The sequence below is a fragment of the Carassius auratus genome, unplaced genomic scaffold (assembly GCF_003368295.1).
Source record: "Carassius auratus strain Wakin unplaced genomic scaffold, ASM336829v1 scaf_tig00214405, whole genome shotgun sequence".
Taxonomy (NCBI): domain Eukaryota; kingdom Metazoa; phylum Chordata; class Actinopteri; order Cypriniformes; family Cyprinidae; genus Carassius; species Carassius auratus.
Genome location: NW_020527645.1, coordinates 391,878 through 416,617, shown reverse-complemented (window position 1 = coordinate 416,617; position 24,740 = coordinate 391,878). Strand labels below are relative to the sequence as shown.

The 24,740-nt window shown below is 38.6% G+C and overlaps 1 protein-coding gene across 3 annotated transcripts in view; it reads left to right on the top strand.

The window, feature by feature from the left end:
- The first annotated feature begins 1,254 nt into the window (after positions 1–1,254).
- The window catches only part of plxdc1 (plexin domain containing 1), a 293,884-nt gene continuing 270,398 nt past the window's right edge, over positions 1,255–24,740 (top strand). The window contains exon 1 of one of the 3 annotated variants that reach the window (XM_026257640.1): positions 1,255–1,449. In XM_026257640.1, the coding sequence (XP_026113425.1) occupies positions 1,374–1,449 (76 nt within the window). In that variant the 5' untranslated portion in view covers positions 1,255–1,373. The remainder of the gene's footprint in view (positions 1,450–24,740) is intronic. The other 2 variants (XM_026257639.1, XM_026257641.1) reach the window with 2 other exon arrangements.

The following is a 24,740-nucleotide window of genomic DNA, read 5'->3' as shown; positions in this document are numbered from 1 at the left end:
TACTTTTTGGAATTGTTTCTTCTGCTGCTTGTATAATGGTTGCTACTACTACATTATTCATTTCCTCCACATCTGTTATCTCTACTCAGTATTTCCACACACTTACTCTCACTAACTTCTTTAAATGTCTGCCAGTCAGCTTTATCCAATTTCCACCTAGGTATTTTCACTTCCTCTTCCTGGTGTACCTCTATGCCAATCCTAGTTATTATTGGGTAGTGATCACTACCCACTGTTGACCTACCTTTTACTTCCCATGCACTAATTCCTGCAATTTCAATTGATACTAGTGTTAGATCAATAGCACTTTCTGTATTACTTGCACTATTATACCGTGTGCCCTTTCCATCATTAATACACACCAACTCCTTATCATCTATAAATTTCTCTACTTCTAATCCATTTATATCTGTATTTTTACTTCCCCACAATTCCTCACCACTCTGCCTTCCTCCTCTGCCTAAGTAGGCGCCGTTTGACGAGCTGCAGGTGCGGCCGCTCAGCCCGTGATGAGCTAGTGCCGGTGATTCCAGTGTGTTGCCAGGGCGACGCTGACGAGCGCTCGGGACGCATGTCACAATATATATATATAATAAAAAAGAATAAGAAACAAAATACTGCTGCAAACTTCTCCACTCAATAAAATACTCTCAGTCTCAAACCAATATCATATAATAAAATATAATTATAATAATTAATTATGATTACAGTGCAGCATTACCAATCCCAGCTTGTAGGCCTGCTCATATTTAAAATATATATATATAACTTTTCCAAAGTGTAAAGTGCAGCATCAACAGCTTCAGTTTTTAGACCTGCTCAGATTTTGTTATTTCGTTGGACCGATCGGAATTAAGAGCAAAGGTCTTTTTAAATGCCGACGGGAGCTGCGTTTGAATTACAATATATATATATATATATATATATATATATATATATATATATATATATATATATATATATATATATATATATATATTTATATATATATATATATATATATATATTTATATATATATATATATATATATATATATATATATAAAACAAAAAAGACAGAATAGCAATAAAGAGTAGCGACTGATCTCTCTGCCATACCCCTCTTTTTTTTCCTTCATTACCATGCATTTTATTATCCCACAATTCACCGAAATACAAAAAGCAGACACAATTCAGAACCCCTTGAAAAAGCCAGAGTGAAAAAGGAAGGGGAAAAAAGGAGGGAGATAAGTCTAGGGAAAGTAAAGTGTGTAAAACCTGATTCAGAGAGAGGAAAGAGGTGACAGGAGGAGGGAGAGGAGGAGCGAAAAGACAAGAGACTAGAGGAGCACTTGAAAGAGAGTGGAAAGCGAGAGAAGGATTGTGGGGTGGACATGGGTCTGTGTGCTGTGCTTTTGATTTGTCTCTCACAGGCAGAGCTGACCAGAGTGTGGGCTCAGGAGCAGAGAGGTAAGACATTATTAAACACACACATAGATATAATGGCTTAACATCATAAGAGACATGCTCGGATTCACTGATATAAACATGACCCTCACACACATTGAAGCATTTTAGCAGTTCTTTTTTTTTTTTTTTTTTTTTTTTTTTTTAATTCCAACCCAATAATAAAAACTATTAAAGCTAATAAATGATAAGGAAATATGTTTATACAGTGATATTGATGGGAAAATATTTTAACTGATCTTGTTTACCTATACTTAACCCTGATCTTCTGTTGATATTAACTGTTTATTTATATAAACAGTTAATTGTTTATATAACTGTAATTGTTAATTGTTAATTGTTTATATAACTGTATATTTATATAATGATTTATAAAAATAATAACTAATTTAAAAATGAATCATTATTTAAACTTCAAATTATTTCGAGAAATATTCTAACCTAATGAAAATACAGTAACTATTTGTTGATTGATTAACGCTTCAACCCTAGGTGTATCATAAAGTAGTCATGTACTTTAAAATAAATGAATGAACAAACACAAATCAATCAAAATCAAATCAATCAATTAATGTTAACATATAGTATTTTTTTTCTTTTTTTATAAATGCATGTTAATTTTATAATATAATAATGTAGATGATGTAGATTTCTGATTTATATAAATAAATATGTATATATTTATATATAAATAATGTATATAAATCAGAAAATTCTTGCTTTTATTCATACCTTCATGCATTCATACACTCATTTATCCACACATTTGCACAATTCTTGCTTAAGGATTAGCTAAATGGAGTAATTTGGTGATTAATCGGATCTCAGGTGACAGGTGTGTTGAAGCATGGTTAGAACTGAAATCTGCAGGGAGGTAGCTTTCCAGGAGCATGGTTGGAGACCACTTCAGTAAAGCACGGCAATAGCAGTACCAAGGTCATGTGTTCAATTCCCATGCATTAACCAGAAATAAAAGCTTTAATGCAAAATAAGCTGCTTTTCAAAGAAGGTTCTAGAATATGTTTCCCATTAGTTTGTCAAACATAAATTTCTGCTCCAGACTCACTGTTTTTGTCTTTCAACCTTACCTCTTTGTCTGCTGAACAGCATGTGTTTCTATGCATGTATAACTTCTCACTTTTGGTTCCGGTGTCTCTAAAGAGCTTTATGACTTAGAGAAAATGAATCCGTGCACTGAAAGCTAAGGTTTGTGTTCTAAAGGCTGGCTTCGCTCATGGAGATTTCACACCAAGCATCCCCATTCCCAACCTACATCAACTTTATCTTCAACAGATGTCAATCAGACAGCAGGGAAAGAGCAATACAATGTATCTGGGTCATGCAACATGGGGGTTTAGCAACAAAACGCCCACTGTTGGTCAGGGTTAGAAGTTTTCATTTTTCATTCAAGCATTCTCAGAAGTGTCAAAAGACCAAGGTCATGTAAACCATGTGCAAACATTAAGAACATAAGGAACAGTCCTATACATCAGCTTGGCCTTTTTAATACTTTACCCTTACATTCTTTCACTCTTTTTTTCCATGGCACACACACTATATGGAGGACAGAAACACACACGCACGCACACACACACACACACGCACACACGCACACACGCACACACGCACACACACACAAACACACGCACACGCACACACACACACACACACACACACACACACACACACACACACACACACACACACACACACAGTGTGTGTATTTCTGTCCTCCTTGGAGATACTGTATTTTTAGAAGGCCTGGTTTTTCTCTCTGGCAGGCAGCACTGCTCTACTTTCAGTGGCCTCGTCTTTCCCACACATCCCTTCTTTCTGTTCCCTTTGAAATGTGTATGTGTGTGCATCATATACTGAGTGTGAAATGGGGGTGGACGATATATCGTTTAGACGATAATATCCAAATTGTTGTCTGGACGATATGCAAAATTGGGAAATCAAATATTTCATAATTTGTACAATCCGACCTCCCAAACATGAAAAGAGCTAAAGGAAGTTAAAGAGAAAACAAATAACGCACACTATAACCTTCTAAACAATTATATGTAGTGATTTTAATAATGTAGGGGTTTGTTTGACTGTATTTTTTTTTTATTTTTTTTTTTACAAAATCACGATTGTTCCTCAATGCATAAGCTGCATAAATTTGCAATACAACTACGGAGTTCTTACCTGATTGTTTCTTAGTTGAAGCAACAATCCAAAAACATAAAGAGTAAAGCCGATTTACGATTTATAAAATAGCTGCTAGAAAAGCCAAAATATGCATTGTTTGCGGAATAATGAAGTCTGAAGTTAAAAAGTTTTTCTTAAATGTCTGTGGCGTCCTCAAGTGGTGAGCTTTGTGATTGCATCATTAGAAAAATGTATTGAATAATGATGAGTCCAAAAGATGGAATACATTTTTCCCAAGAGATCCACCGGAATAGCCTCCGAACATGAACAGGGCTTCTTTTAACTTCTAGAAAAAAACCTTTTCAGTACAAACTAAAACATTTTTATTAATATGGTGAACTGCCAAAACGCCTCAGTGCCCCTGACGTCTTACATCATTACAGTGTGCGTATGTTACTCAGTCACTTGTTATCTAGCTTCGAGCGCAACAATACAACAATGAACAAAGAAAGCAAAAATACACAGTCATCCTCAAAACCAGTGGCAGAAGAGCTAACAGCGAGAAGTGGGTCAGCTTTTTTAGCCTGGAAATGGTTTGGTTTTGACAAAAAAGACGAGCAACAATAGTCGGCCAGCTGTAGAATTTGTCGTATGCAGATAGCCGTATAGCAGAGCGCCACAACCAACCTCTTCCATCATCTATTAGTGAGTATTAAAGGCTGCGTGCTGAACAAAACAGCACTACTGTTACAAACACGGTACAAAAAAAGGACAGACACAACAGACCTTGGCAGAAACATTCACAAAGAAAACATCATATGACAAAAAAAGCGACTCTGTAACAAGTTTTATTGCAAGGTCTATGTTGCCAATTCAATCAGTCGAGAAGGATGGGTTTCAAGAAATGTTACAGACTTTAGATCCCATTTATAATCTGCCTTCAAGGAGATATTTCAGTGAAACAGCTCTACCAAAACTGTTCAAGTCTTGTCAACAAACGCTGTCCCATTAATTGCAGAAGGTCACCTATTATGCCACAACCTCCGATCTGCGGTCCAGCAGAACCTCGGAGCCATACTGCAGAGCAGTGTCTGTGTTATTTATTTTGTTCCTATTGTCTTTTTTTATCCTCATGTTTTATATTAATATAATGTACAAAAATGTTATATTGTGTCGTGTTCTAATGTTTACATTTTGCAAAACACCTTTTTTTTAAAGAGGTAGTCACATTGTTGTTAGTCTATTACTAACAGAGTACTGTTTGCAAAGCACAAAGTTAATTACATACATATATTGTACTTAAAAAAAGCACTGTTCTTGTATTAAAATAAATATTTAGTACAGTAACTTGGTTCATGTTTATATCAATAATGTCTCATATCTTTATGTACTCGGTACATAAATGTAATAGGTAAAATGCATTATTGTATGCCAAAAAACCAACTGGACCTTCTTTGCCAATTTGCACACATTTCTTCAAAGTATTGCAAAATTATTGTCTGAATATTGATATTGAGATATTGAAAAAAATAGAGATATACATTTTTGTCAATATTGCCCAACCCTTAGTGTGAGATCCAACAAACTTATTACAGACAGTTAATGAACAAGTTAGGATAAGGGCTGTGTTTGAACATTATTCTAAGCAACAACAACAATAACAAAACACACTATTCAGGTACAGAAATTTTATAATTAAGTGTAAAATAGCACTGCATAGTGCTCACTGTATTAAATTAAGATTAATCTTTGTTAAAGCTGTGTTTTGTTGTTTGATTAAAATGACCGGGGCAGTTTCTTTGTTTCTTCATTAGGGCCATGGGGCGAGGGAGTTGTTTTCTGTCACAGCTGTCACTGTTCTAGACTGCTTGTTCTGCCTCTGGTTATAACATCAAGTCACGTTTTGTGGAGTACCGTCCCTTTATGGGTGATTTCATTCTGGCCAAAAATTGCCTAGACTGTTGTCATAGAGTTCCATAAGATTTTTTTTTTTCGCACTGCAGTGCAGTCTGCGAGTTCCGGTCATCATACGTAACCTTAACTTTTACAGCGATTGGTGGGAACAAACACCAGGACTAGTCTGTATGGGCCGAATAAAGCAAACCATTGAAGTTTAAATGGATGACAACTGTAATCAAGGTAAAGATGATTACAGTGACATACAGGAGTAGTACATTATGAGGTACGTGCGTTATTATTAATGTGTGAATAAATATACCATGTATGTGCGTGTTTTTCACAAGCACATTTCAGTATGATCGCCTGTCTGGCAAGTGTTTTAGAATGGACACTCGTTGAAGAAGTGTTATTATAGGAGTTTGCGATGGTCAGCGGTGTTTATATTGACTATATGGGTTACATATTTACCGTATATTAATATACGGTATATATTTATATACAGTCAGGTTAAGGAGACAGGTCTAGTGGTCTGTTGGGGTCTCCGTGTGGTCATGTTTTGTATTACAGCTTGGCTTGTTACAGGATCTAAACAAATGTACAATTATTTTTCCTTAACGTTTTTGCTGTTGCACTGTATAAATAAATTGCGAATTATGAAAATTGTTATTTTTTGTTTATCTTGAAAAAAGCTTGCAGAAAATACAGTTTTGTGGGAATCATCCTCAATCTTTACTACTTCTTTTGTTGTAATGGGATAAGTCATACCGGGATGCATGTAAAAGTTTTTGGATGTGGTGCCCTACCTAGAAATTTTTTCACCAGCCACCACTGGGTTGAAGAATACACAAGCATGGAATGTTGAAAGAAATGCTTATGGTCTTCAACCCCAATGTTCTTTTTTGGAGGTCTGTGCTCTCTCTCTCTCTCTCTCTCTCCCTCTCTATCTCTCTCTTTCTTTCTCTCTCTCCCTCTCTCCCTCAGTGCTACAGTGAAAAATAAGCATTTAAAACAATAAAGCAATACAGAAAAATATATACAAGTTAAATGTTTTACACATTAAAGTGCAAAAGAACTATAAAAACCAATAGGTATCACTTTACAATAAGACCTCATTAGTTAACCTTAGTTAATGCATTAACATTCAAGGCAAGGCAAGTTTATTTATATAGCACATTTCGTACACAATGGTAATTCAAAGTACTTTACATAAAATAAATTTGATAAAAAGTAATGAAGAAAAATAATCACAAAAATAAAACACAATTTAAGAACTTGGAAATGAAAATTATTTCAAAATTTACTTAAAATGAATTTAAGATGGTTTAAAAATAGAAAATTATTTTAATATATACATAAAATACAGTGCAAAAGACATCGCATAGTGCTCATTTAATAAGTGAACAGCTAAAAAATGAGCTATAGCTACATTTGCCATAGAAGTTATTAATCTTTGTTAAAAAATACAAGTCTTCATTCTTGTTAGCTCATTAAATAACAGTTGCAACTTTCAATTAAAATATTGGAATACCTAAGAATGATTAATGAATGTTCAGAATAATTTTCTCATTGGCAGTTTATGTTAACTAATGAAGCCATAAATGTAAAGAGTGAATGAACAATAAAAGATCAAAACACTTTCAAACAATATCAAGGACATTTGTAGTCCAGATAAAAAAAATAAAATAAAAAAAAAGAATGTTTGAAGATAAATAGCATATTAAGTCTGAATATTTAAGTAGTAGGCTCTGTAATAAACACAAATCTGAATGGTTATTTAAAATAATTTAAATATGGTTTAGAAAGTAACAGTTGCTTTATTTACTGTGTTTACTGGGTAAGAGCGGCATTTTAGCGCCATCTGCTGTCAGAGAGTGAATGTGCTTTCATTCAGTGTGACTCCCACGTGTTCCTCCTTGTGTTTCTCATGCGTGCTTGTTTACATCGGAGCGCATGTGCTCTTTCAAGCAGCATACAGCGATGTTGTGCATTTTGAGCAGCTGATGGGAATACTATTCTTAAAATGCATTCCAAATTCTGAATAATTTCTAATGTATATGTATTCACGGTATTTAGAAGTGCCCACGATAACAATATCATGCATATTAATCAACGCAATTTATCGCATTATCAAATACCGGCACAAGTCTACTCTCCATACATCTTTGTTCTATATTTATCTTTCTCAGTCTTTACTTTCACACGATTTGTTCACATTTCTATTCAACATTTTTTCAGCAGCAACAGGAACCGGCTTTTTATTCTTGCTGCTTAGATTTTTTTGAATGTATGAATGTAGTGTAAGTGTTCAAAAACAGTATCTATACTGAAACAAGACTCATACAAATCTGCTAGCCCAGCATATCATTATCCAGAATGCAGACCGGCATTTTTGCAGCTTGCTCTGGGATACAGCGGGCCAGTTAATAAACCCTTCAGCAGGAATAAAAGATTAGAATGCTGTAGTCACAATTTATCATTTAAAGCTGTTCCCACACATTTCCTTTTCTCTGAATCAACAGACTGCAGCCTTAAACAAGTTGAGGCTTCTACGTCCCCCCCCCCCTGCTCTGTATTTGTTTACTTGCTGTCTTTCTAAACACTATTCACATTTCCTTTGTTTTGAATTGGCTGAATTGGCCCAGGATGAGGTATAAAACTCTGCTGGTTTAACTGAAATTGCTTTGAAGCACCTGGAGGAATGCTCTGTCATTTGGAACTTCAGCTCATTGTAAACTGATCAAACATTTTTCTGGCTGCCTCTACTTTAAGAATTCATCTCTATACCTGTCCCTGGCAGTGTTTGCCTGTTTCATCGTATTACTGTAAGTCAGCGGTTCTCAATTCATGTTCTCGTGCCCCCCTTTATTAACACACTTGATTTAGATAATCAGCTCATTAGAAGTGAGCTCTGTGCATGAACTGTGTTCCGACTGACACGGTCTCTATACAGTGTTCACTACTCCCTACTACCTGAGCAGGAGAAATCTGCTGAAGTCTATTTCACTTTGGAACATTTATTCATGGCTTTGTCTACACACACAGACAAGTTTTACATCATATACCTCTGTAAATAAATACAATTTAAATTCACGTCTCGCACAATTCAATGCACTTTAATGGAACATATACATTCACTTCGAACTGGAATCATGCCAGAATATCCTGTGATCACTTCACAGGGCATTTGCGTTGTAATAGAACAACCATCTGAAGCGATAAGAGAAACATAAAAAATGTGGCATTGAGAACCACTGCTGTAAGTGCTGACAAACACTTTTGAACTGTTATTCTTTACTTTTTTCAGCTTGATAATATGTTAGTAAGAGGAAACCTTAAGATCAGTATATAATAGGGGCGGACATGAAGATGTGTAGCTCTACAGTGATAATATACATGGAAATAAAGAGAAATGGGATGACACTTTAGTTTTTACTTATTCAGAATGTTTATTAAAAAACTTTTAAATTGCAAACATTATTGAGATATAAGCAGTTACAGATGGCATCATATGTATTTAGCTTGTAACATAAGACAGATACAATAAAAAAAAAAATACAGTTGCAAGCAGCAATTAAGGGGCCAAGCACAAAGAAGGAACAATAAATAATGCCAGCATGGCTGGAAACATCAGACAAACTGCATTGATGAGTAGTTTTAGATTATTATAGTAGAAATTGCTGAAAAAACAAACAAACAAATACAATCACTAGTAATATGATTATTTGCTTATTACTTTTGACCAATAGGTGGCACTGTTATATAATTAATATGGTCTGGTCAGTGTGAGGTGACAATTTTGACTTAACTTTAACTAACTTTTTTTAAGATGAAAATTTTTAACAAAGTTTTTTTTTTTTTTTTTTTTTTTTTAAGTAACTTCATTGTTTTTGGAGAAAGAGAGATGCAGGTAAATCACACACTTTTCAAGTAGGCCAGGAACAAGAGCTGTGGGAACGGAGTGAGGCAGGTGGAGTAAATGATTATGAGTGACACCTGAGTCACTCACTGGTCTCAAGTCCCATGGAGGAGCTCCGGAGGGATAAAAGGAGGAGTGATGACAGTGAAGGACGAGAGAGGACCAAGCCTGGACTATTTATGTTGTTGTTTTGTTATATTTTATGTGGCAGTCATCCATAAGGGGTTAGCCAGTTTTACTTTTGTTTCGTGTTTGTTTATTTGATTAAGTCAAGTCAAGTCACCTTTAAACAAAATACATTGCGTCAAAGCAACTGAACAATATTCATTAGGAAAACAGTGTGTCAATAATGCAAAATGATGGTTAAAGGCAGTTCATGATAGTTAAAGGCAGTTCATAAGACATTATTAAAGTCTTATGTTCAAATGTTCATCAGTTCCCACCTCATTTTTCTCTGAACAACGAACTTTGTTACATACAGGTCCTTCTAAAAAAATTAGCATATTGTGAAAAATTAAATAAAAGAGTTTTTAATACAAAAAAAGGCAACCTTCAAATAATAATGTTCAGTTATGCACTCAATACTTGGTCGGGAATCCTTTTGCAGAAATGACTGCTTCAATGCGGCGTGGCATGGAGGCAATCAGCCTGTGGCACTGTTGAGGTGTTATGGAGGCCCAGGATGCTTCGATAGCGGCCTTAAGCTCATCCAGAATGTTGGGTCTTGCGTCTCTCAACTTTCTCTTCACAATATCCCACATATTCTGTATGGGGTTCAGGTCAGGAGAGTTGGCAGGCCAATTGAGCACAGTAATACCATGGTCAGTAAACCATTGGTTACCATTGGTACCAGTGATTTTGGCACTGTGAGCAGGTGCCAGGTTGTGCTGAAAAACGAAATCTTCATCTCCATAAAGCTTTTCAGCAGATGGAAGCATGAAGTGCTCCAAAATCTCCTGATAGCTAGCTGCATTGACCCTGCCCTTGATAAAACACAGTGGACCAACACCAGCAGCTTCATGGCACCCCAGACCATCACTCACTGTGGGTACTTGACACTGGACTTCAGGCATTTTGGCATTTCCTTCTCCCCAGTCTTCCTCCAGACTCTGGCACCTTGATTTCCGAATGACATGCAAAATTTGCTTTCATCCGAAAAAAGTACTTTGGACCACTGAGCAACAGTCCAGTGCTGCTTCTCTGTAGCCCAGGTCAGGCGCTTCTGCCGCTGTTTCTGGTTCAAAAGTGGCTTGACCTGGGGAATGCGGCACCTGTAGCCCATTTCCTGCACACACCTGTGCACGGTGGCTCTGGATGTTTCTACTCCAGACTAAGTCCACAATCTTCCTCAGGGTCCGGTTACCTATTCTCGTTGTGCAGCATTTTTTGCCACACTTTTTCCTTCCCACAGACTTCCCACTGAGGTCCCTTGATACAGCACTCTGGGAACAGCCTATTCGTTCAGAAATTTCTTTCTGTGTCTTACCCTCTCGCTTGAGGGTGTCAATGATGGCCTTCTGGACAGCAGTCAGGTCGGCAGTCTTACCCATGATTGCGGTTTTGAGTAATGAACCAGGCTGGGAGTTTTTAAAAGCCTCAGGAATCTTTTGCAGGTGTTTAGAGTTAATTAGTTGATTCAGATGATTAGGTTAATAGCTCGTTTAGAGAACCTTTTCATGATATGCTAATTTTTTGAGATAGGAATTTTGGGTTTTCATGAGCTGTATTCCAAAATCATCAGTATTAAAACAATAAAAGACCAGAAATATTTCAGTTGGTGTGCAATTAATCTAAAATATATGAAAGTTAAATTTTTATCATTACATTATGGAAAATAATGAACTTTTATAAGAATATGCTAATTTTTTGAGAAGGACCTTTACACCCTAAGTTAGCCTACGCCATCTAGTGTTTCATGACAGAACTTAGAAGCATTAGATAAAAGTGTCCTCTAATTTGTTAGTCTTTTAGGCAGTCAAATAGTAAATCAGTCTGTTAGCATCCTCTACTGGAATGTTTCATACAATCCATTTCCAACAGTTTTTGTAAAGTTTGAGCAGGCATTTTTTTATTTTTATTTTTTTCAAAATGAGCAACAATTTTTGTCTGTCCACCATACCCCAGAACCCAGTTCTATGAAGAATAGGGGGCTTTCATGGTATTCCATGGCATATACATACCCAGATACTTTTGTACCTTTCTACTGATCTCTTACACCTCCAGCTCCAGAACTGATTCATGTTGACTCTTACTATCTCACATGTACAGACCATCAATGGAGAATCAATAACAGGCTCTGTCTGTACTGCCTAGCAGTGCGGCATCTGATGAGTGAGTAACTTTCTGTTACAAATCCATGATTACTCCATTAACTCTTACTACCATACTGGTAACCACTGCCAAAAAATCTATTTTAGTGCAAACCTTGCTTGACTCAGGATACGCTGGGAACTTCATCTTGCGGAAACTTTTTCGACAACTCAACCTCAAGAATTAAACCTGTTATCAACCTATTAAACATTCACACTATGCTGGGCAAAGGCAAAATCGAGTACTATTCCCCTACCATAACACTCAACATTGGTTTTCCGCATTAAGAGCCCATCTGCTTTCTGGTGCTGGATGGATCAACTGCCAACATCATAGCATAGCCTCTGTTTGGAAAATGTCTGCACCTCCTGTAGATCAACCATTATCAACAACAAGGAAACCGGCTGGATCAACTGCCAACATCATCCTGGGATGTCCTTGGTTGATTCAACATTCCCCTAAGGTAAAGAACAACACTGGTGAGATCCTAAAGTGGAGTGATGATGGCATCCAAAACTCTATATCCTCTGTTCAGAAATTGTCTGCACCTTCTGTAGATCAACCATTATCAACAACAAGGAAGCAGACTATCTTTTCGACCACAATAGAGATTCCAACGGATTACAGGGGGTTTCAGGATGTCTTTGGCAAGCAGGCAGCCACAGAATTACCACCTCATAGGCCTTGGGATTGTGCAACTGACCTGCAATTTGCTACCAAAGGGTAGAATTTACCAACTGTCCAAATCAGAACAGAAGGCCACGAAGGAGTACAACGATGAGGCTCTCAAACTGGGATTCATCCGCCCTTCTATTTCACCAGCTGCAGCCACATTAAGTTTCTTTGTCATCGGTAAGAAAGACGGAGGCTTGAGGTTCTGCATTGATTACGGGTAATGAATTCCCTGATTGTAGTACTTGTATCTACTTACTCTATGTCACTGCCACAATGCTATGTGGGGCTAACAACTTCTCCAAGCTAGACCTGAGTAGCACGTTCAACCTCATTCAGATCTGCGTGGGTGATGAATGGAAAACTGCATTTGTAACACCATCATAAATTAAGAGTATCAGGTGATGCCTTATTGCCTTTCCAACTCAACCGTTGCATTCCAGGGATTTATGAATGAGCTGTTCTTGGAGTTCCTCCACTGTTTCATGGTTATGACGTGATATGTAGCCAAGTATGGTGTCCCATATTCAGAATTTGTGCTCTGCATTTAAAGGGTTGGTTCACCCAAAAATTAAAATTATGTCATTAATAACTTACCCTCATGTTGTTCCAAACCAGGAAGACCTCCATTTATCTTTGGAACACAGTTTAAGATATTTTAGATTTAATCCAAGAGCTTTCAGTCCCTCCATTGAAACTGTGTGCACATTATACTGTCCATGTCCAGAAAGGTAAGAAAAACATCATCAAAGTAGTGCATGTGACATCAGAGGGTCAGTTATAATATTTTGAAGCATCAAAAAATACATTTTGGTCCAAAAATAGCAAAAACATTTCCCAAGCAAACATTTAGTCTTTCGTCCATGTAATTATCTTGGATGATGAATGCATATTCAGGTTGACCTTCAACTTGGTTTACTGTTTGCTGCTTTACATTTTTAGTTTTGCACATTTTTGAGAAATTGTCTCTTCCTTTACATTTATGGCATGTCTGACCTCTCGCGGGGTATTTTAAATCTCTCCCTAAGTGATCAGAAATGCCACATCGATAGCACTGTTTATTCACCTTACTGCCTTCTGCATGCTGTTTTCCCTTGAATTTCCCTTTCATTTGCTTTCCTCCTTTATCCCAGATGCGATTCACAGACTCTTTATCAGGTGTAGATGTCTCACTAACCGATGATGCACCCATCTGTTCCTCTATCCGTTCACAGAGCGCAGCAACCTCCAATGTGCGATCTAGTGTGAGGTTAGGCCCCTCCTCCAAAAGTTTGCGGCGCACATATGTTAACAAACATTTGCCTACTATGGCATCCCAAATCTGATTATTCATGTCAACTGCAAATGCACAATCTCTTTCTGCCTGTCTGAGATGCATTGTAAACTGCTAAACTGTCTCTCCGGGGTTTTGGGAAAGTTGATAAAATGATTGCCTTGCATATGCATTATTTACGCGTGGAACAAAGTATGCATTCAAAGCTGCAATGGCCTCATTATAATCAACAGCCTCTCCCGTGTTCGGCAGGGTTGAGAAAATATCCTGAACATCAGGTCCAGCATGATGCAAAAGAAGTGCTCTGCGTCTCTGACGAACTGCAGCTGTTGCGTCCTCAGCGATTATCAGTCCTTTTCCATCCGCGTAAAGTTCAAATGATGTAAGCCACCTTGTCCATCTTGGACCAAGAGTTGCGGGATCTTTATAGCACTCAAATGTAGGAATACCTGACTTTTAATAAGTAATAAGTAACTACGCAGGAAGTAAAAGGTAGTACTACATTAATACTTAACTTAATACTATTAACTAATATAGAAGCAAGATTAACTAAGCAGTAAGTAATAGCTCATTTAGGACATAGGTAGTTCCTTATTAGTTATTTGATAATTACTAAAGAAAAATATCGTCATTGAGAACTACTTTGGAACTATGGCCAACTAATGAAGAATAACCAATTAATTACTAATCACAACAGCTACGTCTATAAAGTGAACAATTAGCTTCTTTATGGAAACGTGTGTGTATATATATATATATATATATATATATATATATAGCCTATCCAAATAATATATATAATGAGCTCCATTAAGTTCAATGTCTCCAACTCTAATAACTTTAACGTTAGTGATATTATGCTGGGGAGGGCTTTTCTTTAGGAAGTGACAATAAATAATGATGTTCTCTTGTCAAAACATATTTGCATCCTTCATGAAAACATTGACTGCATTTATAGTGTTAAGCACAAAACAACATCTTCCAGATTACAATGTCTGGTAGAATATCACTAGTTCCTCACAGAAATATATGGCTGTACAACATGTGTCAGATAATTTTATTGTAAATTACTTGTGAAATCCATGACTCATTACTCGAGTGTTCAACGTGATCTCATGAGAATACGTGTGTATTTTTACGTTAAATGTGGTTCTATCACACGTATATTTACTTACGTTTTCATGCACATAGAAACGTACAATTTAGACGTATTTATAGCAGTAAAACGTACAAATACTTACGTGTTAGCAGCTAAAAAAACGTAAATACTCTAACGTAAAGTGTGAATGTATATGAATTCCCATGTATTAATATTAAAATCGTGGCTTTAATGATTTAAATCTGTTGTATTTAATTGTCATATCAATACATGTTTTTATTCAATTTATTGAAAGCAGTTTACTCGTCTATTTAATAGGAAATAACATTTCTGTGCATGCTGCAAACCATAGATACACACAAAAGCACAGCATACAATTACAAATCACATCCATTTTATTTGTTTGCTGTACTGCATATCTTTAGAATCCAGATGTTTGCAAAGAACATATCCAAATTCAGCCCTTTATCAATGGACCTTCATATTCATTCTCTAACAGCGTCCGTCACAGTCAAAGCTCGCGCTCGTTATGATTCGAATTTGAAAATAGCGCCAGTGCGCCACGTTACGACATGGTTTATGGCACTGATATCGAACGCTCATTGGTCCTCATCCAATTCGTCACAGATTGCGACATGTCGTGTTTCAGTTTATGACATTTGAGTACTGCGCCAGTGCGCCTTCACGGAGAGAAGACAGATACATAATTTTATGGATTAATAAATTAAATTCTGCTCTGTACCCTATAAAAACTATTACCTCCATATAGAGGACTGCGACATTTAACTCATTATCATTTGAACTACTTTTGGTACCACTTTTGATATTTTCGCAAAAAATAAATGATTAACGTTACGTTTGTTTGTTTGATATTTGTTTATTTATAACAGTAACGTTATGTAGTTTTAATAAATGTTGTCTTTAAAATAAAAAAAAATCTTTCACTTTAAAGTGAAATCTTTCTTTATTTTAACTTTAAAATAATGGGCCAGATCACTAGTAGTTCCTGCGGACTGACAAGGTAACACTTGAGTAATGAGTCATAGATTTCACAAGTAATTTACAATAAAATTATCTGACACATACTGTACAGCCATATATTTCTGTGAGGAACTAGTGATATTCTACCAGACATTGTAATCTGGAAGATGTTGTTTTGTGCTTAACACTATAAATGTAGTCAATGTTTTCATGAAGGATGCAAATATGTTTTGACAAGAGAACATCATTATTTATTGTCACTTCCTAAAGAGAAGCCCTCCCCAGCATAATATCACTAACGTTAAAGTTATTAGAGTTGGAGACATTGAACTTAATGGAGCTCATTAAATATATCATATGGATAGGCTATATATATATATATATATATATATATATATATATATATATATATATATATATATATATATATATATATACATTTCCATAAAGAAGCTAATTGTTCACTTTATAGACGTAGCTGTTGTGATTAGTAATTAATTAGTTATTCTTCATTAGTTGGCCATTGTTCCAAAGTAGTTCTCAATGACAATATTTTTCTTTAGTAATTATCAAATAACTAATAAGGAACTACCTATGTCCTAAATGAGCTATTACTTACTGCTTAGTTAATCTTGCTTCTATATTAGTTAATAGTATTAAGTTAAGTGTTAATGTAGTACTACCTATTACTTCCTGCGTAGTTACTTATTAACAACGGACCATTATTTTAAAGTGTTACCATAATCAGTAATAACATCCACACGGCTCCATCCTCGTCGCCAATATTGTGTATCTGTTTTATATACCTTGTTTATCTTATTAACTTAATCACACGCCAATCGGGATTTGGAACAGCATCTTTTTACTCGTGTTCTCAAGCACAGTACACATATTCAACATCCCGCTCCCAGTATGCATTGCACTTTCATTTCTTAAACATTTCTTACAGAGTATCATTCCAGTACATCACAGTATCAATCCTGCCAAAGTTTTGTAAACTCGTTTTTTTTAGCATGTTTTCTCTGTATGCAAGAAATCGATTCTTTTAAATTCAGAGTTAAAGTTTATTTATAAACCCCTTTTTTAAAAATAGGAAAGTGCTGTACACACAAAAATAATAAATGAATCAATGATACAACAGTCAACAACGTGTAGGAAGACAATAAGACACCATAAGGACAATAAAAGAAAGCAGCTCTCATGTAGTGTCAAATGCCAGGCTATATAAATGAGCCTTTAGGCTAAATTTAAAAACAGCAAGTGTTTTTAATCAAAAATTTTAAATTGCATAAATTTGGGTAAAATAGCAGTTTTGGCATTTAATTTTTTTTATTAAAGTCACATTGTGTTTAACTGTCAAAATAACAATAAAAAATAATTTTAGAGGAAAATATTTTCGTACTATCTACCCATGTAATCAACCTTTGGGATTAACTGTGTTTGCTCTTGTCTTCTTGCTAAACTGAATTAGTAGCCCATTTTCAGCCCATGTACTCATTTCCCATTACTGAACCCAAGTGGGCCCCAGATAGGATGCCCATTTTGAGCCCATGCCCACTCTGTACCCCTGTGGCCCATGTGTAACCCATATGGGCCCCACATAATCACCGCCTGCCCATGAATATGAACACTCTGACTTGCCCACAAACACTTTCGGTATTTAGTGTATTTACATCACATAGAGAAGACACTGTGTTTTCTGCCTCACTGGGTATTCTATTCAATTCTATTAAGTCAAAGCTTCAGTCAAAAGAAGCATTTGGCCGAGCAGGCTGCGTTCAGGCTGTGTGTTCCTCCCTGCCCATGATGTTTTTTGGGTGGGGACACACAGTTTTCGTGTTGTTTGCTTGGGAGCGAAGCACGCAGAGTCAGCTCAGCATGGCAAGCATTTTGTCACTGCCTTGCTTCACTCTCAGAGGGCTTTCTTTGAGGAGGAAGCCTTCACCAGCATTTCTTGCGGTGTTGGCCCTGCTTTTGCTGAGGCGGAGCAGTGGCTGTGCTTGTGGGTTTCATATATGGATATGGTGGAGGGAATGACAGGCGAGTCCCTGTGGACCGGTATTGGGTCCAAAAATATCATACAAAATGTTGGTGTTTCATTTGCAAAGCCTTCCTTATATGGTATCAGCCCATATATGGGTTCATTTGAAAGCTTAGAGTGTTAAATTTTTCAGAAGAATGTGTAGTTTAAATACTTTTCATGTGTCAAAATCACAGATCGCATGATCTTCAATAGCGATTCGATCGTCGAAGGACTGTTCCAATGTCGAGGATCCTCAGAATTTCAACCAAGGACTGAGTCCTTTGTTCGAAAAATATGCCAAACACAGGAAAGGATGCATATCTGTATCCTTCGCGCTCTCAAATCACCCACAATATTATGCGCGCAGCTTTACTATCTTGTTAAAAAATTCTAAAATGTCGAATGTTAGCTGAGTCGGAGCGTTAACAGTTTTTATTTACGTTACCAAACATTTGTTTTAACAGTAGTATATATAAGTAAAGTTTAACGTTTAAATGCCAGTACAAATTACTACCATATTGATATTGTAAATTATACAAATACAAATGGTTAACTGAACCGGACCTGTCATTTTACAATTGTTAACTTGGTTGCATCATCAGCATTTCTTTTATAAATTACAAGTTAAGTTGTCCAAAGTAATTTAACGATACCATTCAAACGGACCTTTTCACTGACGTAATGACGCAATTACTTGCACTTGCTAGCCTGTTCTATATACTTGTTCTCCGAATGCTAAAGAGGAGTCTCGCCTAGCCTTTGAAGGAAGTGACTTGGAAGGATCAGTCCTGCCAAAAAAGTATCCTTGACATTGAGAAACGCCTAGGGTCTGTCTGCAGACTGCAAGACAGGGGCGTAACTTGAAGTAGGCGTAACTTGAAGTAGGAGGCGTAACTTGAAGTTGTTCAAATCACACAGAACCACGCGAGATGTCAAAACGAGATTTTGTCGAGATGCGTTCGAAACCGACTAGCCTTTAATTAGTCACTTAATTTCAATAAGTACTAACTTAACGAGCGCTAAAAGAGTACATACTCTACAGCCTAAATGCTTATGTATGAAGTATGAATGCAATTTGTATATCATCATCCGCTATGTTGATCATGTTACCTACAAAGTTAAAACAAGCACAAAAATTTAAACGATATAAGTGACAGGTTTAATTAATGTATTTGTAAGTATCTTGTTAATGAAGAACATTGCCCATATTGTGGTCTTGTTGCAGAAACGGCTGCCTTTTTATTTTGTGATTGTAGTATAGCCAATAATGTTGATTGATTTATTTTTTATATTTTTAACTCCACTAATGTGATCAAGTGTTATCCTTAAAGCATTTTTTATTATTAGAAAACCCAAAATCGTTATCTCTTGAATATATTTTGTATAATTTTACGTGGAATTTTCTTTTTTCTTGTATAGTATCTCATACTATGATGAAAACTTTATTTTTTTTATTTACTGTCTTATGGCATAATGATTGTTTATTGTCAGATACTACCTCTTACCATGATCTTTTATGTAATAATTTGGCAATAATGATAAAAAAGTGGGTCAAGTCCACAAACACCTCACAGCGACTCTGCAATATCTGCACAAAGGTTACTTCGATCAGCTGCTCGAAGATCTCACCTTTGGAGAAGACTGTTGTTTTGATACTCTAAAAATGTAAGTATTACTACTCAAAAATTAACATTACCCCATAATGAATTGCATATTTTGCCCACCCCAACACTTACATGCAATAACGATAAATGCCAACCAATAATTATATAATTTTTTTTAATTAAATTTTAGTAAGAGAAGCAAAATTTATTTTCTTTTGTGACATAGATATACATGAATATATACTAGTTAAATAAATGCAGTCAATGTGAATACATCAATTTTCAGTCAAGCAATTAATACATGAATGGATAAAATATTTATATTTTAATTACTGACAGCAAAAAAAAAATGTCTAAATGATTAAAATAATGCATAAAAGTTAGCATCACAATAAATGCATACATGTACAAGTCAGCAACACATGAAACAAAGCTTCATTCAAACTTATTGTTCAAACAAACATGTATTTACAGATGGTAAACCCAACATCCTCCTGCCATCTGAACACAGCTGATACAGTTCTGCTGCTGCACTTCACAATCTCACTCTTCTCAATGGGGATGCCATTGAACAACAGGATGAGGAAGACCTTCATTTTGGCTCTCTGAGCCACACAACCTTGAAATGAGAGCAGAAGAACATGTGCAGGACAATCTGACTGCTGTGTCTGCTCCAAACTTTCGTGTGCCTGCACCCCATGGGCATGACTACCTGAAAAACATTTACACAGAGTTTACATGTGATGAAAGAGAGGGGTCTAGAGACAAAAGCAGGTACAGTCTTGTTTAATGAGAAAATAAGGATGCGCCGCACGGCTGATAAACAGAACTCAGGATTCACAAAGTAATACAGGGTCCTTGACCACTTCTTCAAAGGGGTAACTCAGGATTTCAGCCGGAGGTCCGGGCGACTCTTTGAAGGAGACCGATAGAGAATAGGTGTGATGATGAGAGAATGGAATTCAGCTGACGGTAAATGAGGGGTAAGAGTGAGAGTAGGAAAAAAACAACCAGCACAGGGAGGTAAGGGATGAAAAAAGAAGGAAAAAGCCAGGATCATGAGAGTACCCCCTCCTCAAGGTGCGCCTCCTGGTGAACTAGAAGATGGGGACTGGCGGGAGTGGTAGAAATCGTCGATAAGCAAGCGGTCCAGAATGTCCCGGGAGGGGATCCAGCATCTCTTCTCAGGACCATAACCCTCCCAATCAACCAGAAATTGATGACCCTTCCCCCTGGGGCGAACATCGAGCAACCTATGAACTCGGTAGACAGGGAAGCCCTCAACATGAACCGGGGACACGACAGGATGAGGGGGGCACGAATAACAGGCCGGAGCCTGACAAAGGCCGGGCTAAGAATCTTAATGATGCAAAAAGGTCCAATGAATTTAGGAGCCAGCTAACGCGAGGGGTACTGAAGGGGAAGGTAAGTGGTAGTGAGCCAAACCCTCTGTCCGCGGACATAATGGGGGCTTCTGACACGGCGTTTATTAGCGGAGTGGCACATAATGGAGCGTGATCTACAAAGGGCGGATCGGACCGTTCTCCAAGCTCGTCTGCAACGCTGGATGAATGCTCGTACGGAAGGAACCTTGGATTCAGTGTTGGAAGGAAAGGGGGGGGGCTGGTAACCTAAACAACCCTGGAATGTCGACAGACCGGTAGCAGATGCGGGGGCAGAATTGTACGCATACTCTGCCCAGGTAAGCTGTTCTACCCAAGACGCGGGGTTACGAAATGCGAGACTACGCAACAGCCGACCGATAGTTTGATTATCGCGTTCGGCCTGACCGTTCGTCTGAGGGTGAAACCCAGAGGAGAGACTAGCTGAGGCACCGATAAGGCGACAGAACTCCTTCCATAAGAGGGAGGAGAATTGTGGCTCTCTGTCAGACACTACATTCTCTGGGAAACCATGGATCCTAAAAACGTGTTCTACGACCGTCTGAGCGGTCTCCCTGGCGGAGGGGAGCTTAGGAAGGGGAATAAAGTGGGCGGCCTTGGAAAAGCGATCTATAACGGTGAGGATAACGTGGTTACCTCTGCAGGGAGGGAGACCAGTGATGAAATCAAGGGCGATCTGCGCCCAGGGGTGAGACGGCACGGGCAAGGGTCTTAGATACCTAGCAGGGGGTATATTACTGACATTCATCTGGGCACAGACTGGACAGGACGCGATAAAGTGGCGGATATCTCGCTCACAGGAGGGCCACCAAAACCTCTGGCGAACTGTGGCAATGGTGCCTCTGACCCCCGGGTGAGCGAATAATTTAGATGAGTGTCCCCACTGAAAGACAGCGCGATGAGCGGATGGACGAACAAACAAAAGCCCCTTAGGGCAGAGTCTAGGCGTGCGAGTACGAGACATGGCACGTTCAATACCCCAGATGGCCGCGCCCACTATGACCCGCTGAGGAAGGATGCCCTCTTCAGATAGTACAGACTCAGAAAAAGGGAACTGGCAAAAGAGAGTGTCAGGCTTTAAATTCTTGCACCCCGGCCGGTAGGAGATTTAAAATCAAAACGCGTAAAGAAAAGGGACCAACGAGCCTGACGGGCATTAAGTCTCCTGGCTGACCGAATGTATTCGAGATTCTTATGGTCAGTCCAGACTACAAACAGGACCACAGCTCCAGCCAGTGTCGCCACTCCCCTAACGCGAGACGAATGGCCAAAAGCTCTCGGTTACCTACATCATAATTCTGTTCAGCAGTAGTAAGGCGATGCAAAAAAAATAAAGCGCAGGGATGAATCAGTAGCGCTGAGAGAGGATGGCCTGTGAAGTATCGACCTCGACGATGAACTGTCTTTCTAAGTCAGGGGAAATAAGCATAGGAGTGGATGAAAAGAGCGATTTGAGACGTTTGAAGGCTGCCTGGGCGGCCTCCGACAGTGAGAATTGAGTCTTGACCGAAGTGAGCGCAGTTAGGGGGGCCGCTATCTGACTGAAATTTAGGATAAAACGTTGGTAAATTAGCAACACCCAGAAAACGTTGAAGAGCGATGCGAGATTCTGGTCTGGGCCAGTCAGTAACAGCGCGAACCTTGACAGGGTCCATACTAATACCCTGGGCAGAGATAACGGAACCGAGAAATGTGACCGAGAGCGTGAAAGGTGCATTTCTTCACCTTGACAAAAAAATGGTTCTCTAATAGTCGTTGAAAATCCTGTCTAACATGTTGCATATGAACTTGGAGATTCGGAGAGAAAATCTAAATATCGTCAAGGTAAACGAACATGAACAGGTTTAACATGTCTCTAAGGACATTGTTAACAAGAGCCTGAAACACATATGGGGCGTTTACTAGCCTGAATGGGAGAACACGATATTCAAAGTGCCCAAGAGGTGTATTAAACGCTGTCTTCCACTCGTCACCCTCCCTGATAGGTACAAGATGATAGGCATTGCGAAGGTCCAGTTTTGTGTAGTATTGTGCCCCCTGCAGAATCTCAAAAGCAGATGACATAAGGGGTAACGGGTACCGGTTCTTAACCATTGTGTACATAACCATTATGAATACCCTGTTCCAAAGCCCAGCTCTTGTCCATAAAGTTCCTCTCTGCTCCAGAGTCTATCAAGGCTGGACAAGAAGCAGCAGATTCGGCCCAGCGAAGAGAAACAGCGAAAGTGGTCCGGAAGCACGGCTGAGGGTCCAGAGAAGAGGCGCTCACCAGTCTCCCTCTTACAACTGGTGAGCTCTGGCCTTTTACCAAGCACGCCGCGGCGAAGTGTCCTTCCGGGCCGCAGTAGAGGCAGAGGCAGTTGACGATTTGATGCTGGCGCTCAACAGCTGAGATATGGATCCCTCCCAGCTGCATCGGTTCAGGAGCGACAGAGACTGTAGATGGATAACACCCAGTGGAAGACAGGGTGGGCATGTTCTGAGCCTGTTGGCGCAGTTCAAATCGCTTCTCTACTTGTAAGGCGCAATCGATCAGAGGATCATTATGAGTCGGGACCTCTCGGGTCAACACCTCGTCCCTTATCTCGGCATCAAGCCCCTCAATGTACCGGGCAACCAGGGCAGGCTCGCTCCATCTGCAAGAAGTAGCGAGAGTGCGGAACTCCACAGAAAAGTCGGTGACAGTGCTGTGTCTCTGCCGTAAGGAGGACAAGGTGCGAGAAGCCTCTGGGCCATGGACAGAACGGTCAAACACATGTAACATCTCCTCCTTGAACCGGATGTAACTCGTCAGACAATCGGCCTTGGCATTCCATACAGCAGTCCCCCACTCACAGGCTCTTCCCTTGAGAAGCGAGATGACGTAGGCTATCCGTGATTGTTCTCTGGAATAGGAAGATGACCGGAGTGTAAAAACGACCTCACACAGAGTCAAGAATAGCAGACATTCAGTGGGTTCGCCAGAGTAACATGGGGGGTTATTCACCCGCGGCCCGGGTAAATCTTGGAGGACGGACTGGGAAGCATCCCTCTGAAGTTAATGGAGATGCTGCGTAAGTTCGGTCACTTGAATGGATAACGAGTCCGCCATACGGCGAGCTGCAGCGAGTTCCTCATCGTGCCTTCCCAGCAATGCTCCTTGCATCTCTACAGCGGTCTGGAAAGGGTGACTCCCAGCCTGATCCATTCCTTGTTGGTCGGATTATTCTGTGATGAAAGAGAGGGGTCCAGAGACAAAAGCAGGTACAGTTTTGTTTAATGAGAAAATAAGGATAATGACTTAAACACTTCAATTTTAATAATTATTTTGGGAAAAAATATATATATTCTCACCGTTGTCTCTCACAGCAAGCTATCATATTCGTCTTCTACTTCAAGTTATGCCCTAAGTGTGTACGTTTGCAGACTGCAAGACGAGGGCGTCACTTGAAGTGGGCGTAACTTGAAGTAGGAGGCGTAACTTGAAGTTGTCCAAATCACACAGAACCATGCGAGATCTCAAAACGATAAGTTGTTGGAAATATGGCGGCTTTAATTAGGGCACAAAGTAGAATATTGATTACGTTTTAAGGGAGGCAGGGGTTTTAGGCATGATTTAATGCATGATGTATGTGTGGATATTAATGTTAGGGGACAATGTGGGAGATATATTGGCTGTGTCCAAATTCAGGGTCTACATCCTTCGGAGGACTCATTTGAAGGATGCTACGTCACAGCGCCGCGACGAAAGCTGTCCAAATTCGTAGGATCCTTCAAATGCGGCCCACAAATGCGTCCTCCTTTTCCCCGAATTGGAAGGATGGGTGTGGTGGATCCTTTCGCGTCCTACCTATCCCATAATTCTTTTCGGCAGCACGAAGCGAGCGGTAGAGGAGTGGGGGAGGAGTATTATTTTCGATGTTTTTTAAAAACTGGCTTTTCAAAAATATATATTTTCAGTGGTTTTCTAGTTAGGCATTTTGTTTTAGCGTAAAGCATTTT